This window comes from Alexandromys fortis, unplaced genomic scaffold (assembly GCF_014885135.2).
Source record: "Alexandromys fortis isolate MF-2015 unplaced genomic scaffold, M_Fortis_MF-2015_v1.1 scaffold_235, whole genome shotgun sequence".
Lineage (NCBI taxonomy): Eukaryota > Metazoa > Chordata > Mammalia > Rodentia > Cricetidae > Alexandromys > Alexandromys fortis.
The window spans coordinates 1,382,175-1,399,075 of record NW_026068114.1 but is presented as its reverse complement, the minus strand read 5'-3'; the positions used below and the strand labels follow the sequence as shown (position 1 = coordinate 1,399,075).

The 16,901-nt window shown below is 45.1% G+C and overlaps 1 protein-coding gene across 4 annotated transcripts in view; it reads left to right on the top strand.

The window, feature by feature from the left end:
• Pde4dip (phosphodiesterase 4D interacting protein) overlaps positions 1-16,901 on the top strand; it is a 182,630-nt gene that overhangs the window by 45,217 nt on the left and 120,512 nt on the right. For 3 of the 4 annotated variants that reach the window (XM_050124746.1, XM_050124745.1, XM_050124752.1), the window contains exon 4: positions 2,053-2,163. In XM_050124746.1, coding sequence (XP_049980703.1) covers positions 2,053-2,163 — 111 coding nt within the window. Of the gene's footprint in view, positions 1-1,751; positions 1,806-2,052; positions 2,164-16,901 lie in introns of those variants that run through there. The other variant, XM_050124747.1, reaches the window with a different exon arrangement.

Here is a 16,901-nt window from a genome sequence, read left to right as displayed (position 1 = left end):
TCTAATCTGCACTCCTGAAGCCACCCAATTCACTCAAACTTTTTCTGTCTTTCAAAGTGCAAGTGCAATTGCTGGCAGAGCCTTCTCTGTTAGCCTCCCGGCAGGAACTATTCCTTCTTTGTTCTAGGTTCCCTTAGAGTCAAAGGTTTTCAAACTACAGGTTAAGATTTATCTATCTACTGTTCAGTAAGTCAATTTAGTAGGTCACTCCCAGAAAGAGAAATAGAAAATATCAGATTATAACTCATAATTGGATAATTGTGAGTGTGTGTGTGTGTATTGCAGTGTAAAATAGAAAAAGTTGGAAAGACACAGATTTGAAAGATTACAGCATAGATCACACCTTACCATGTGACCAACTGTGTGACCACTCTGTATTTTGGGGGTTATTCCTATCTTCACCTTTGCTGGTTTTGTTGTTGTTGTTTGGTTTTTTGAGACAGGGTTTCATTGTGTAGCCTTGGCTGTCCGGAAACTCACTTCGTAAACTAGGCTGGCCTCTGCCTCTGGAGTGCTGGGATTAAAGGTGTGCACACCACAGCCCAACTATGTATGCAACCTCTGGATACTGGGGAAAGGTTGGCTGGAATCATTATGAAGGTCCAGAACATTGGTGGCGCACGCCTTTAATCCCAGCACTCAGGAAGCAGAGGCAAGTGGATCTCTGTGAGTTTGAGGCCAGCTTGGTCTACAAGAGCTATTTCCAGGACAGTTAGGGCTGTTACACAGAGAAACCCTGTCCAAAAAAAAAAGGAATGGGAAAAGATGAAAAGTAGGTAGATTGGGAAAGAAGTGGATGCTTGCATGAAATATAAAAATTTTAGATTTTTTATCTCAGGCGTTAATAGTAATTTTTCCAACCTGCATTACATATAAAAATTTTAGATTTATTTCAGACATTAATAGTAATTTTTTTCCAACCTGGTATTACCAAATCAAGAACCTTTTTTGGGATCAGAGCTTTGAAGCTGTCTCCCAGTCACCTTCAAAGCCCCATGGGGTGTGTTCTAAATAATACTTCCTGTTAATGTTGCAGCTGTCGCTCAAGGATCGTAATTTGCTTTATGAGCAGGATCTGCTGACTGCTCGTAAAGGCCTGGCTCCCTTAGGCAGGTGCGGGAGTTAAGAACCAGAGAGCGGCTGAATCTCTGGTCTCTGAGATGCTGGCTGCTCCCCGCTACCCCCTCAGAACTCCCACATTTATTCCCCTTAGGGCCTCCCTTGCTCCACTGAAAAACAGTTTGCAGAGGTCCCCCTCAGTCAAGATTCACTTCTGTTTTCCTCAGCGTGTGAGGTGAGATCAGGGAGCAGGCAGCCTGAGTATAAAGGCTATGAACCAATAGCCCGGGGACTGAAAACGGGCCCGGGGAACAGCAGGAAGACACAGCTGGGGTTGAGCATTGTGTCACTAAGGGAAGTGGACTCTGATCCATAGTGCCTTAAGGTTTGTACCTGGTAGAAAGAGGTTATTTGGCTCTGGTCCCTATTCTGTGGGCCACTTTGTGGATATGCGCTCTCTCCATAGCAACCTTGTTTCTTGCTCTGTCTGCCTCCCTTCCCCCACCCCCTCCTAGTTTCCTCTTGCCTTTGCAACCCCAGGGCCACATTAACCACCTTCAAAATGGGAAGGGGGTCAGCCCTTCTCTTTCCAAACAGCTACTAAATGACCACACTTGGGCCTGGAGGCCCGAGGGGAGGGGGGGAAACAGGGTGACAGCCCTGTCCTGGAGTCAGGTTACCGCCACTTGTGTCTGAGTTCACACAGCATGTTCCTCCGTCAGGGATTCCGCAAATATCTCCCCGAGGTAAAAAAAAGAAAGCGCGTTGCGCTCCAGCTCCCAGAGCAGAGAGACCAGTCCCAGGTCCTGGAGCGCACCACCAGGGGCTATGTCGCCTTAGCCTCCGAGGTCCCACAGCTTCCCCAGCGTCTCAGTCCGCCAGCTCCATGCTGCGGCAAGGCTGTAGCGTGTTCCTGGGGTGAGGGGTGCGATTGGGCATGCTCCTCCCCATGGGTCGCCCACCATGTCTAATGGATATCGCACTCTGTCCCAGCACCTCAATGACCTGAAGAAGGAGAACTTCAGCCTCAAGCTGCGCATCTACTTCCTGGAGGAGCGCATGCAACAGAAGTATGAGGCCAGCCGGGAGGATGTCTACAAGCGGGTGAGTGACGGTGGGGCATGGGAGTGCGCGCCTGGACTACTGGTCTGAACGGGCGGGACGAGAGAGCTCAGCAGCCCGAGAGACCGGGCTCTATATCTGGGTGTTTTCCCCGTGACCTGGAATAAGCTCATTCCCCTCTCTAGGGCGGCTTCTCTCCTTCGTCCTCTGCAGCGAGAGGAGGCTGTGTTGTGTTCAGCCAGAGGCTCCAAATCCTGTTCGACACAGCCCGACTGAAATGTAGATTCTGTGTTCACCCCCCCCCCCACACACTCCGGTTTAAGGGCTGGCTGGGGGAGCAAAGCAATTTGCATTTTAAAGTGTGTTTGGCGGGGGGGGGGGGGGATGTAACTCAGGCCACACGTTCAGGCCTTTTCCAGCTCTGGGTCTTGGGAGAAAATACGGTGGTTTGAAGAAACCACGAAGGATAATTCTTTTCTTTAGAAATTCGTGTTTTCCTTTGAAGGTGTTCAGGCGGACACACGTTTGCAACGGAACATGAGACATTTTAATCCTAGGAATTGTTTGCGCTAGAATGAAAAAGAGGATACCCACGGACAGTGGAGTGAGGGAGGGGGGAGCCTCCTAGGCACGCCGGGCTGCCTTGATTGGTGGGAAGGAGCTGGCAGCGCTTGAGGGTGAGATGAGACAGCGCATTTGTAAAAGGACTTCAAGTCCTGCTAGTAACAAGGATTAATTTTCCTGGCTGGTCACTGCATTGATTTCCTCAGGCCTCTTGGGGTCTGGGCAAGAGGATCTGAAGAGTACAGGTGCCTGCTGCTGGTTGCCTCGAATCTGACCAGAGTTCCCTTTTAAATGCCCAGCTGTTTGCTTCAGAGCAAACTACACAAGCATTGCCTTGACCCGAGGAGGCTGGGGAGCCTTAGAAGCCATCAGATAGCCTTTGAATCTGAAAATCAACTGGTGTCTGTGAGTCCTCCATGATTGTCTGTTCAGTTCAGTTCACGTGGACTGCTAAGTCTAAGAAGGAGTGCCTGTGATACCCACGGGATTTCAGGGTTTGGTAGAGTCAATTAGTACGGTCTGTTGATTCTGGGAGATTTAATCTGCTCCCTCTTTTCTGAATGTTATGTTTTAATCCTCCTCTCCCTGAGACTTCCTCCAGGCTCATCGTCATCTTTTGGGTGGCTGCATAGTGAATGTCTCTCCTGGGAAGTTGCCTGGAGGTCTAGGGGACTTGATAACTTGGTAACACAGATAGGGGAGGACGCAGGGCTGTGTGGGCCTCTGGGTAGGAATAGGAGGAAGAAGTGTTTCCATGAACCGTCCCCAAAGTATGACAGAAGAGGGGCAACTTGGAGATCACTGGAGGGAAAGTTTTTTTTTTTTCTTTTGCCCTCAGTCAGGTGACATCTGCTTGACTCAGTTGGCCTCACTGCATTTTATTGGCTAAAGGAGAAATACTTGAGGAAATGCTTCGTGTGGGATGAGACAGGGTACCACCTCTCTCCTGGAAAAGTGATTCACTAGACTCTGGCAGCTGCCTCGGGGGATAGGGGAGGGAGTCACACACAAAGTCACAGGTAGGGGTGACAGTCCTTTTACTGGATCCATCTTGCCACTGGATCACACTTAAGTAACTCTGCTTGGTCTTACGTGAGCACAGTGGCCAGGCAGCCATTGTCTCATACGGTTCCAGGGATGTGTTTCCTTTTCCCCATCGCACCCAGTTACTGTCACTTTGGTTTCAGCTATTGAAAAGCACGAAAGCAGTGGTCCCCAACTTTGCTAAGGCTTCAGGTCTTGAATACAGTTTCTCTCACTGTGCTGACCCCCTCCCCCCACCACATAGTTATTTCATTGCTACTTTGTAACTGTAATTTTGCTACTGGTATGAGTGGTAATGTAAATGTCTGATGTGCAGGGTAACTGATATGTGACCTCCAGAGGGGTCATGACTCCCTGGTTGAAAAATGCTGTGCTCAGGCTGGGTTACGGGCTGTAAGACAGCTCAGCTGGTAGGGTGCTTGCCTAGCATGTGTGAGGCCCCGGGTTTGATCCCCAGCACTGCATGACCTGACCATAGTGATGGATAATGAGAATCTTAGTATTCTGGAGGTGGAGGCGAAGTATAAAGTTCTAGATGATACTGGGTTATGGAAGCCAACCTGGCTTATATGAGACCCTGCTTTGTTGTTTTGTCTTTAACTTGGGTTAAATGTTCTTTTTATCTGGAATGTAGAACACATTGAGATGAGATCACACTGCGCATCCCTGGTTGGCCTCTAACCTGTGATTGTCTTGCTTCAACCCCTTGAGTGCTGGGAATATAGGAATACATCATGGTGCCCAGCTTGCCAGTTTTTTAAATTTTTTAATTATTTTTATTTCATGCGTATTGGTGTTTTGCCTACATCTGTGTGAGGGTGCCAGTTCCCACACTGGAGTTACAGACAGTTGTGAGCTGCCATGTGGTTGCTGGGAACTGGACATGAGTCCTCTGAAATAGTAGTCAATGCTTTCAATCACTGAGTCAGCTCCCTAGCTTGCCATTTTTAATGATTAATATCATAGGCAAAAAAAAAAATAGATCTGTCCCAGTACATAGTGATGAGGGGTTAAGAGAAAACAGAAAAGGTTGCTTTGATAGAAGAACCAGGGGTTCAGGAAACACCACAGCAAGAGCCCCAGGCAACCACCAGACAAACTGATTAACTTCTCCAGACCTGGTCCAGCTTCCACAGCACTGACACTCGGAATAATGCTGCAGGCACTGAAACTCATTTGTTGTATGAATAAATAGCAGCCATGAAGGTGAAAGAAAATTTCCATCAACTACTTTGTAAACGTAATATTGTCACATTCATATGAGAGGGTAATTGTTGTACACTTGCTAGTAGTTATTGAGATGTTTAAAAAATGAAATCGAGGTTCGACTAGACTCTGGCCATAACAATGCAGCTTGTGTTCATTTTGCTATTTGCATCCTGATTCCTTTAGGTTGGGACGATTAGTTAGTTGTGGTGAGCAGCAGGGGTCACATGCCTAGCGCCATCCAGAAGGTCAAGTGGTTCTGATGCCAGCCGTTACTATACTTAGCTTGGTTTCTCTCTCATGTTGGACAAACATTTCTTTAAAAATAAAAATATGAAACCATACCCAGTTAAGTTAGAACCTCTGCAAAAATGTGAGTGTTGTGTAAGTAATTCTTTAAAGAAAACCAGTGTTTATGAACGTGTTACTGCAAGTCTATGTGGATAGACCATCTTTTTGTTTCGTGTTGTTTTAGATTTTGGTACTTAAGAGGGAAAAATTACTGTCTTGGTGTGAGACTATCAAGCATTCCACCATGACAGCTTCCGGGAAACTGGGAGAACAGGACTGGGAAGAGGGTCTGTGTTTCTCTTTCCAAGTGTCAAGTCTTCCTTAGGTAGTTGAGTGATTTAAAGAGAGAGATAGAGATAGAAACAAGGAGAGAGAGAGAAGAGAGAGAGAGAGAGAGAGAGAGAGAGAGAGAGAGAAGAGGAGGGGCTGAAATGGATGGATTCTTTATTGTGAAATAAGTTACATGATTTTTTTCTGTAAGAGAAACTAGAGCTATGCCAAAACCTAAAATCATCAACTTAAAAGCAAATTTAAAAAGTGCTCTAGAGTTTCTTATGTTTAGGCCTTTTGGAGAGCTGAGAAAGTAAAATTAAAAATCATGCCAGCCATAGGTTTATTAGAGTACCGAGCTACACATAAAAATGGATTCTTTGAAACTAGCTGAATGTTAAAACTGCCTTGAAACTTCAGTTTTTGCAGATAGTAAAATAATTTAATTATGTTTATAATTAAAATTAAAAGTATATGTGCATATATAATTGAAAATTTAAAGTATATATAAATAAATACTTTTTTGTGATTTAGAGCTCGGTTTGTCTTTGATTCCACTTTATTATAAAATCAATTTATCCCCCTCACTGTGGAGCACGGCCTTGATGGCTTCTTTTTTTTAAATTAACTTTTTAACATCCTGGACCACAGTTTTCCCTATCTCCTCTCCTCCCCAATCCACTCCTCCATTTCTCTTCAGAAAAGGCAGGCCTCCCATGGATATCAACCAGCCGTGGTATATCAAGTTGCAGTGAGACTAGGCACTTCCTCTCCTATAAAGGCTGGACAACGCAACCCTATAGGAGGAAAGGGTCCCAAAGGCAGGCAACAGAGTTAGAGAGAGCGCCCTGCTTCCAGTTAGGAGTCCCACAAGAAGACCAAGCAACACCAAGTAACATATGTGCAGAGAGCGTAGGTCAGTCTCACTGTCCCATTCAAGCCTTCTGCTTGGTGGTTCAGTCTCTGTGAGCCCCCATGAGCCCAGGTTAATTGATTCTGTGGTTTTTCCGGTGGTGTCCTTGATGCATCTGGTCCCTGTCTTTAGCACAGATAAACACAAACATATTCCTCAGTGATTAGGGACTACTGCCCCCTCGTGGTAGCACACAGTAATTGTAGGTTCAATTCTTTAGGGGAAGGAATGGGTTATCATTTTGACTATGTAACTCAAGCTAAGGAGTAACCACTGCCAGGCTTATAGCTCCAGACCTGCGGATCGAAGGAAAGAGATAGTTAACACTGCAGGTGGTCCAGAGCTAGGCATGGCCCACTCCTTGCAGGACAGGTTTCTGAGCTATGCCAGATGGCAGCTGGTCTGTAAGTCATTTCTGGGTGGAATCTTGACCAACCTGCTCATTTTTCTTACCTAACCCTGCATCTTCTCTCATTGGCTGAGTAACTGTGCCCAGTCCTGGAATGTGTGAGAGCCATTGCTGTGTGATCAACATGTGGCCTCCAGACAGCACCCTGAAAACCACCAGCCTGTCTCTAGTCTTTAGCTCCATGAGCATTATTTTCTTGCCCAGACTTCTGTGCTTTTCAAAAGCCTAAGGGCTGCATCCTAACAATGGAATTTAAAGTGTGATGAGGCTGGGTCCCCTAGCAAAAGCTAAGAGAAATGGAATGTTGTCATTCTGGACTGGATGGGTCAGTTTGTGACTAACAATCCCAGAGAACGTGTGCTTTGTAAGCGTTGGTTTTCTTTGAAGAATTGCTTGTAGAACGTTCACACTTCTGCAAAAAATCTAACACAACCGGGTATGGTTTCATACTTTTATTCTTACCTTTTAAAATATTTATTCATTATTTTAGTTACACCTACATGGCGGGGCATATACCCATGAGTGCTGGTGCCATGTGGGACCCCTGGAGCTAGAGTTACAAGTGGCTGTCAATCACTCAGCCTTGGTACTGAGAAACGAACTCGGGTCCTCCAGAAGACCAGCATGCGTTCTGAACCACTGAGCCACCTCTCCAGCCATACTTTGATTTGTCAAGAGAAGTTCTTCCAAAATGAAATTAGCAATAATATTGGAGGATGAAAGTGAATTTGGCCTTTAGATAGAGGAAGTAAGAGAGGGCTGTGAGTCATACCTTTATGAGTCATTAACTGCTTAGTTTGAGACCAAAAACTCTTTAGTTATCTCACCTTTAAAGTTTTAAATGTCATTTTAGTGTGTGTGTGTATATGTATGTGTGCGTGTGTGTATATGTGTGCGTGTGTGCATGTGTGTGCATGTGTGTGTGTTCGTGTGTGTGTGTGTGTGCACGCGCACGCGCGTGCGCGCGCGTGCACAGCTTGCAGGAGTCAGTTCTCTCCTTCCATGTAGTAAAAGGAGCGGCAGGCTGCTTCCCGCCGCCTGGCTCCCAGCTAGCTTTACCTGAAATAATTACATGGAAACTGTATTCATTTAAACACTGCCTAGACCATGAGTTTTAGCCCCTTATTGGCTAACTCTTACATATTAGATTAACCCATCTCCATTAATGTGTATTGTCACTTGACTGTGGCTTACCGGCGTGAGTCTAACCAGTGTCCATCTCGGAGAGGAGAGTCATGGCATCTGCCACTCTGCCTTCTTTCTCCCAGCCTTTTGTTTTGTCTATTCTGCCTATCCAAGCTGCTGTCCTATCAAAAGCCAAGGTACTTTCTTTATTTAACCAATGAAAGTAACACATAGACAGATGACCCTCCTACACCACTTCCATCATGTGGGATCCAAAAATTGAACTCCGGTTCAATTACAGTAACAAGCACCTTTGCTGGCTGAGCCATCTTTGAGATTAGATCATCCTGATTCTGGCCAATCTTTGAGGCTTGGATGTTGCATACTTTCATAGCTATGGTGAGTGACCTCCTGATTTTAGTACTCACTGAATTGCCCTCCTCCTGCTGTTAGGATATTACTAAGCTGTGGATGTGGCATTCCTGATGCTGAACCTTGGTTCCCTCTCTCACTGCTGACTTAACCTGAGCAAATATAGATCATGTGCCACATAACAATGTTACAGCCAGTGAAGGATCACATGTATGATGGGGGCCCATGAGCTTCTAATAAAGCTAAACAATTCCTATTGCCTACATAGTCATAGTCTTTGTAACACTTTAGAAAGGTACTTTATCTTCATGTTTGTGGTGGTGCTAATGTGAGCGGAACCTAGGGCACAGTCAGGTCCACGAAAGCATAGCACATGCGCTGGGCACCACATGGGTGCTTTATTATAACAGAAGATCATACTTATCCGTTTTTATTTATTATTATAATTTTATTATAATGTTTACTGCACTATAATAGTTATTATTATTATTTTGTTTTGTTTGAGACAGGGTCTTTCAGTGTAGCCCTGGCTGTCCTGGAACTCAACTATATAGAACAGGCTGGCCTCAAACTTACAGAGATACACCTCCATCTACCTCTGTCTCCCAAGTGCTGGGAATAAAGGTATGGGTCACCATGCCTGGCTACTATAGATTTTACCACTGGATTAAAGAAATCTCCTTTTACTTATCAAAATGAAAAGGTTAATTTAAGAGTAGCCTCAGGCAGGTCCTGCAGGAGTGATGTCAGAAGTCATCAGTCACAGGAGATGACAGGTGACTCCATTAGTGCCCTGAGGATCTTCCATAAGGACAGGATGGACAGGGCTGGGGGTGGGGGAGGGGAGGAGGCAGAGGTAGGGGAGGATGGGCAAGACACAGTGATGTAGATGATACTGACCCTGACAGGCCTGGATTAATGTATGCTTCTGTCTTAGTTTTTTTTTCTTAAACAGAAGAGTTTAAAAAGAAAAAAATTAAATAGAAAAAAGCTATCAGAATAAGGATATAAAAATATTTTTGTACAGTATATGTACAGTATGTTTTCTGCTGTATAGTGTGCTTATATTTTAACTTGCTATTACAAAAGAGCCAAAATAAAACAAATTAGAAGTTTACAAAGTAAAGAAGTTACAACAAGCTAAGGCTAATTATTAATGAAAAAACTAAAGACAAATTTGATGTATCCCAATGATGCAGTGTTCCCAAAGTCCATAGTTGAGATGCACGCCAGGCCTTCCCAGTCACTCACCTGTTTCCCCCTGACCACAAGCAGCTTCCAGTCCCTCAGGCTCCGTTCACAAGCCAGGTCCTCTACAGATCTACTGTGTTCTATCCATTGTACAGATCGCCCTGTGTCTTCTTAGGTGTTTAGATACGCCACTACTGTGGCGCTTCAGTTGCTGGTGGTATTCAGTACTGCAGCGCGTTGGACTGTAGCCCAGGCATGTAGCAGCCTTCTCCATCTGTTCCATGCTGCTCACGTAGTTGTGAAACCACCTAATGACACCTTAAGCAATGCACGGCTGTACTGTCATTTCTCTGAGTGGAGGTAGATGTAGTAATGGCATCTGTCCTGTAGATTTGGGGTAAGACTGAATGAGTCAGTGAGCTGAACTCAGCATTGTGCCTGTCCTGAGGTCCTATGTCAGTGACAAACTGAGAGATGACAAAATTATCTAGAGATATTGATTGACTTCCTAAAGCCATTTCTTGTTTTAAATCACTTTCTATTCCTGTGGTAGTAGATTTGTCCATATTTGGCCTGTTTTACTGGATTCCTTACCTTAGTTTTCCTGTCTATGAATAATAGACTCTACTCCACGCATTGTTATTGGGCAAACTTACCCCAATTCCCCACTTACAAACATTTCTTTGAAGAGATTAAATAAGAAAGGCTGTGTTTGTTTAAGGTTCGACCCAGCTCCATGCACTTGGTGAGGCCTTTCCTGGCATGTTTTATCAATTCTCATTACTACAGGAGACCTGTGCACACCTCTGCAGTAGGCTATTATTATTGTTGTTGTTGTTGTTGTTTATTGTCGATGCCTTTCTCCTCTAGTAGCTAGCAGAGTAGACTGTGTATGGTAATCACGCGATGTTTGATTAATCCAGGAATGTATGTGTGCAAACAGACTAAGGGATACCGCTCACGAGGTGAGCATTTGAGCTAGAAATGTAAGCTAGCCCTTCTTCCTGCAGTACCAGCCCATGGCTACTTTGCTATTGCTGTGCAAATACAGACACGCACAGCTAGTAGGAAGAATGACTCTGGAATAAGTTTAGACAGAAGTGTAAATTATGTAGCTATTGTTAAGGGGATGAGTGAAAGTGGATTTGAGTTAGATTAAACTCCAGAATTGAGTTTGGGATTTGCTTCCCAATGATCTGAAGAAATATTCTGATAGGTTCATGTTTATAGCTCCAGTGTTGGGAGTAGAGGTGTTGGTAGACAGTGGTAGTGGGGATGCAGAGGTGTGTGGGGAGGAACACAACAGGAACTGATGGAGTTAGGCAAGATCTCCAGAGCTCACTGGCCAGCCAGCTTAGCCAAATTAGTGAGTTTCAGGTTCAGTGAGAAATTTTCTCTGAAAAATCAAGTTCAGTGTCGGAGTCCAGCCCTGACATAAATTATTTTTTAAATCAGAGTGGAGGTGTGGGAATCAAGACGTAACTGACAATACTTTATCGGGAGGGAGTTTTCAGGGCTCCTTTATGAAGTCCTGAGTTTACATCCTAAAAATCACCCGCGTTTATTTTCCAAACAGCTTTTATACCAAAACATAAACTGAGGGGGAAGTTTATTAGCATTCTGTTTCCTAGGTAGCGAGGGGTGGGGGGGATGACTGTGGTCACGTCTGCACCTTTTTATGTCCATTTTGTCACGTCTTTCTATCTATGACTTCTCCGTATGCCTGCTCTGTCACGTAGACTGAATTAACACCTCCATCCCAGGCAACCTCCCAAATTACAAAGAAGGAACAGAATGACATCTGCATATCCTGACCCTTTGTTTAGGATGGAGTCATTTTGTCTCAAAAGGCTAGGTGACCACCTTCAGTGTGGCAGGTGCAAACTGTGCCCTAAAATTTTGGCTGCCATACAATGTAAAAATATGGGCCTGTATAATACGGCTCCTCTAGTTCAGTACCAATAGAGGAAGTCACTCAACATTATCTCTGGCCTCTACGCACACACTCACATACAGAGAGAGAGAGAGAGAGAGAGAGAGAGAGAGAGAGAGAGAGAGAGAGAGGGGAGAGGGAGGGAGGGAGGGAGAAAGAGAGAGGTATCATAGTAAAGTATATATAACAGAACTCAGCTTTTCATTTGACTTCATTTTTTTCCTTTTTTTTCTTTTTTTAAATTAATTTATTTATTTTTAATTTATTAAAGATTTCTGTCTCTTCCCCACCTCCGCCTCCCCTTTCCCTCCCCCTCCCCCAATCAAGTCGTCGCCCCCCCCTCCCCCCCCCCTCAGCCCAAAGAGCAATCAAGGTTCTCTGCCCTGTGGGAAGTCCAAGGACCACCCTCCTCCATCCAGGTCTCGTAAGGTGAGCATCCAGACTGCCTAGGCTCCCACAAAGCCAATACGTGCAGTAGGCTGAAAAACCCATTGCCCATGTTCTTGAGGTCTCAGTAGTCCTCATTGTCCACTATGTTCAGTGAGACCTCTTTTAACCCGGCTTCATTTGACTTTAAGTGTGCAATTTTGTATGCTCACACTGACTTGTGAGCATCATTCTCATCCATCTCCAGAGCTGCACCCCCAAATGAAAGTGTCTTTGTCAAACACCAGCTTCCCATTGCCTGGTCTTCCACCCATCTTCATCGACCTTAATTTTATCTCTGCTGTCTCGTAAACGTGAAACAATACCTTTGCCCTTTTGTTGTCCTTCTGTGTCCCTTTGCACACGGCTGGTCCTGGAGTCCCATCCACTTTTCTAAGAGTGAGGTGGTCACTCGACATATTTGCATTTATTAGATTTTCCAACTGGGAAACCTCTGCAAGGCCCTGATTCCCTAAGCCCAGCCCTTCTCTCCACCTCGGATCCCAGAGCTTCAGTGCTAGCCCGAATGCATCCCCTGGCTTGGGAGGTCTCACTGCTCCAGGCAGCAACACCTTGCCAGGGGAATTTAGAATCTGGTTACTGGACACTGCTGCATCTGTTTTGTTTATGTGCATGTGATGTGTGCATAGATATGCATGCCACAGCACATTTGGGGGCAGGGGACAGTTTTGTGGAGTTGGTTGCTTTACATGATGCTCTCCAGGTCTGTCAGTATTATAGCTTGGGTTGGAATCCTCTTGTGTTTTAGGCAAAATACCAGTTCTTTACATGTTTTCTGCCATCCATGTCTACTACTCCCACCATCTGGCTATTGTGAATGAGGCCCCTGTGAACACAAACTAGGAAATGTCTGAATGAGCTGGGTTTCCTTACCCAGGCAAGAATTACTGGAGATGGTGATTCTATGTGTAATTTCCTCCCCCGTGTGTGCGTGTGTGTGTGTGTGTGTGTACACGCGTGCACATTTGCATGCAAGATGTGAAGTTCTAAAAAATTCTAACCAAGCACACAAATATTGGTTGTAAATACTTAATAAATATTTGTATTTAATAAACGTCCCTAACTCCTTCTGCAAAGGAGGACCAGTAGATAAGCCTGCCTTCAAGAGTCTCGGAAAGCTGAGGATCGGCAGTCAACGCGCAAAGGGCACATAGAACACACAGGGAAAACGGCCACTCTGGGTTTCCAGGGTGGTATCTATTTCTTTATAAAATTATAAATAAATATATATTTTTATTTAACAATAAATAAACTTATTTAATAATAAAAATATAAATATATTTATAAATAGATTGGCTAGGGGCACATACCTGTAATCCCAGTGCTGAGAAAGCAGAGATAGAAAGATCCTTGGGGCTTGCTGGACATCCATTTCAGACCAATTAGTGAGCTCCATCTTCAGGGTGAGACCTTGTCTCAAAAAATGAGATTAAGGATTGAAGAAGGTAGTGTCAACCTCTGGCCTTTACACACACACACACACACACGCACACACACACACACACACACACATGAAATAAATAGTTTAACTACTATACCCTTTTGTCTCTTTCCTATAACATAATTTCCAAAAACTTTAATTGTACATATTCATTGTCATATACATCTTAAAGTATATGTAACTAAAACATTTGTCCAAAGTTAATAATAATTAAATAAGTCGTTAAGAAAAAAAAATAAGAGGGCCTGGGAGAGATTGTTCAGTAAGTAAAGTCATCCACGTTTAAGGCCCTGACTTCAGTCCCCAGTAATGACTGGGTGTGGTGGCCCAGCCCTTTAATCCCAGCACCAGATAACTAGATCTCTGAGTTCGAGGACTGCCGGGTCTACAGAGCAAGTTTCAGGACAGCCAGGGCTACACAAGAAACCCTGTCTTGACAAAACAACAATAACAACAAAAAGAAACCAAGCAATCAACCAAACAAAAAGAAGCTGGTGAACATTGTAGCGTGCATCTATAATCCCAGCACCAGAGAGGTAGAGACGAGAGGGTTTGCTAGCTAGACAACCCTAGCCAAGTTTGTGAGCCCCAGGTTCAGTGAGAAACTCTGTCTCAAAGAAATAAGGTAGAGAGGTCATAAAAACATCTTCTGGCTTCCACAAGCATTCACACATACATATATATTTGTGTTCACACATGTGAATGTACACAAGCATACACTGCATATGTATAAAATACATGCATACACACATATGTTTATCCACACACATGAGCAAGTACATAGCATTCATTGTATACATACAAAAAGTAGGAAACTATTGTGAACTCTGTTAAATTTATGAAGAAAAGCATTAAGTGACTTTGGCAATGGCAGCCACAGAGGTCAGTTTAGGTGAGAAGGTAGATAGATAGATAGATAGATAGATAGATAGATAGATAGATAGATAGATGCGCCTTAGCACCTGCCTTCAGGTATACGGCAGTGCTAACCATGTCCATTTATTTAATACCTAGTCTATTGCAGCATGTTTACCTCTGGGGGAAGGAAATAGGGCATTAGGAAATTCAGGCTCACAGGAGCTGGCCAAGGCTCTGCAGCTAGGAGAAGGTAGATTACAGATGCAGGTGCTGGGGCTGGAAAGATGGCTCAGTAGCTGAGAACGAAAGACCCTGGTTTGATTCTCAGCATCTGCATGGTGGCTCACAACCACCTGTAACTCATGAAGGGATCGAGAAAGGCACCCCGGGCTGGAGGATGGACTAGCAATGGACAAAGCTAGAGTCACGGAAGAGCACCATGTGCTTGGCACACTTCCCGTCATTCTGTGTGGCTGGAATGTGAGGCATGGAGGGCTGGCGGTGACGTGAAGGTGACACTGGAAAGGTCGGCAGAGGACAAAGCCTGCGGACCTTTGTATCTGTCTCCTCTTCAGTAGGTCTTTGTATGGCTTCTGCTAGGCTCCTGGTACTAAGCTGGAAGTTGGGCCTCTGAAGATCAGGAAAACATCAGATATGGAATGGGATGGGAACTGGTAGTAGAGAAATAGACCGAGGGTAAAGGAAATCGAGGCATTGCTACCCCCAGATGAACAAGCAGCTGGAGGGAAGATCTCTAACAGATTCTTTGAGGAGATGACCCCTGAACTTCCAAAAGTTAGCCAATTGTGGGGTGCAAGAAAGAGGGTTTGTCACAAGCAAAAGCCTAAATGCAGATGAAATGGCCTGGTGTGGGGACAGAATCGCAAGTCTTTTTGTGTTGCTGGGTTTAGGCACTAGGCACAGCATGAGACTGAAGCGTATGTGGAGTTCAGTCTTCATGCGGCTGCACAGGAGCCAGTGATGGGTCGTAAACTACAGGGGACATGGTAGATCCCTCAGGTACGTGGGACAGTCAGGTTCAGTGAGATGAGACAGAAAATCGGGAGGACAGACTGAGCAAACGAAGCCGAGGGGTTGAGTGAGGGAAAGGCAGGGGTTACGGAGAGGGGGGGCCCCGGGCTTCAGATTGTTTAGGAGATAAAATACCTGAAGGACTTTGTGATTGACCAGGAGGAGAGAAAGCGTAGGAATCCAGATTCCTAGTTAGGTGAAGTCACTGTTTCTGAGTCCCCTAGCGTTTTTAACTCCCTGCACTGGACTAGGACGCTCACCTGGAGGTCTCTGAGGCTGGGCATCTAGCAGGAGTTCGCCCTCTCTCACCCCCTCACCTCCTGATGGCTTTGGAGAGGAGGTGCTCACTGGGAAAGCTTCAACCAATGCCAGGGAAGCTAGTGTTGTTACCAAGTAGTGGGAATATAATTAGCGCAGTTACCAGAAGCCTGGGTTTTGTGAGCCTGCACTGCTAGAAGCAATTTTCCTACTGAATGATTGTCCTTGCTTGTAAAACGAAAGGAGTAGAGCTGGCTGCTTTACATGTGGTTTAGGGAGATTAAATTTTGCTCAGGTGCAAGCTTTGTTACAGGCAGGAAATGAGTTTTGCTGCTTTGCATCTTGTCCAGGCAGGAGGAAGAGGGCAAAAGCTCTGCCTTGGTGTGTTCGAATTGCTGGAAAGACGGGAGAGAAAGAACTTAGAACCTCTGTTTAGACCTAGAAGGGATCCAGAAAAGCTTTTTGCTTTGCAAGAGAACTTTGTTAGAAGAATAGTAACAGTAGCGAGAGTTGCCGTGTTCCGACTTTTTAATTCCCCTTAATGAACGAACCCTTCATATCAAAGATAAAGAGACCAAGGTCCAGAATGGTAATTTGCCTAATGTAACCTGTGTCAGGTTCACAGAAACCAGGCAAATGGCTAACTGGGGTGTCTGTTAGTGTTCCAAAGCGCATGCTGGCCTTGGGAACACTCAGGCACCTGTGACTCCTCTTAGATCTTCTTGTCCTGTCCCCTTCCCAACCCTAAACCTCTCCAGCTCTCGGGTTTGCCATCCCCTAGCTTCTGATTCCCATTTTGGCCAGGCTCTCTCTTGGCCCTCCCTCCCCTTTGCTCTCTCTTATCTTCTCTTTTTCTTTCCATCTCTTTCTCCTCTCATGGCCTGGTCCAGTCTACTGCCCATGTTTGGTCTTCTTTCTCTCCCTGCTCTGAACCCTTCCAGATGCCTGTGGCTCTACTCTCCCTCACACCTACAATAAAACCCTTCTCTTCAGCCACGCTTTGGAGCGGTCATGTCCTCATTCTACACAACATGATCAAGCTGAGACTGAAACCCAAGAGGCACCAACTCCTGGCCAGGATCCTTATGTCTGTGCTTGTGAAAAGTTGGTTTTCCTTCCTCTTTGTCTGTAATGGGCTGACACAGAACACACACAACAGGCGCTAGACTCATTTGCAGATGGCTGATGCTATACTGTGATAACAAGAGAAATACTCAATTACTCCACCTGTATCCGGCTGCCACCATCCACCCGGAGCTTTTATCCACGGCTTTTCTAAAGCTCTGTGGGCATTTTCTTTTGCATTGGCTAGCATCATCTAAAATAAGTATCTGAAGTTCAACAGCTCGGAGAAACGAGGCTACATCATACGGGGGAAAGCACAGGACAGATGGAGGCAGGTGAGAACTGCATACAAGCCCGCCCT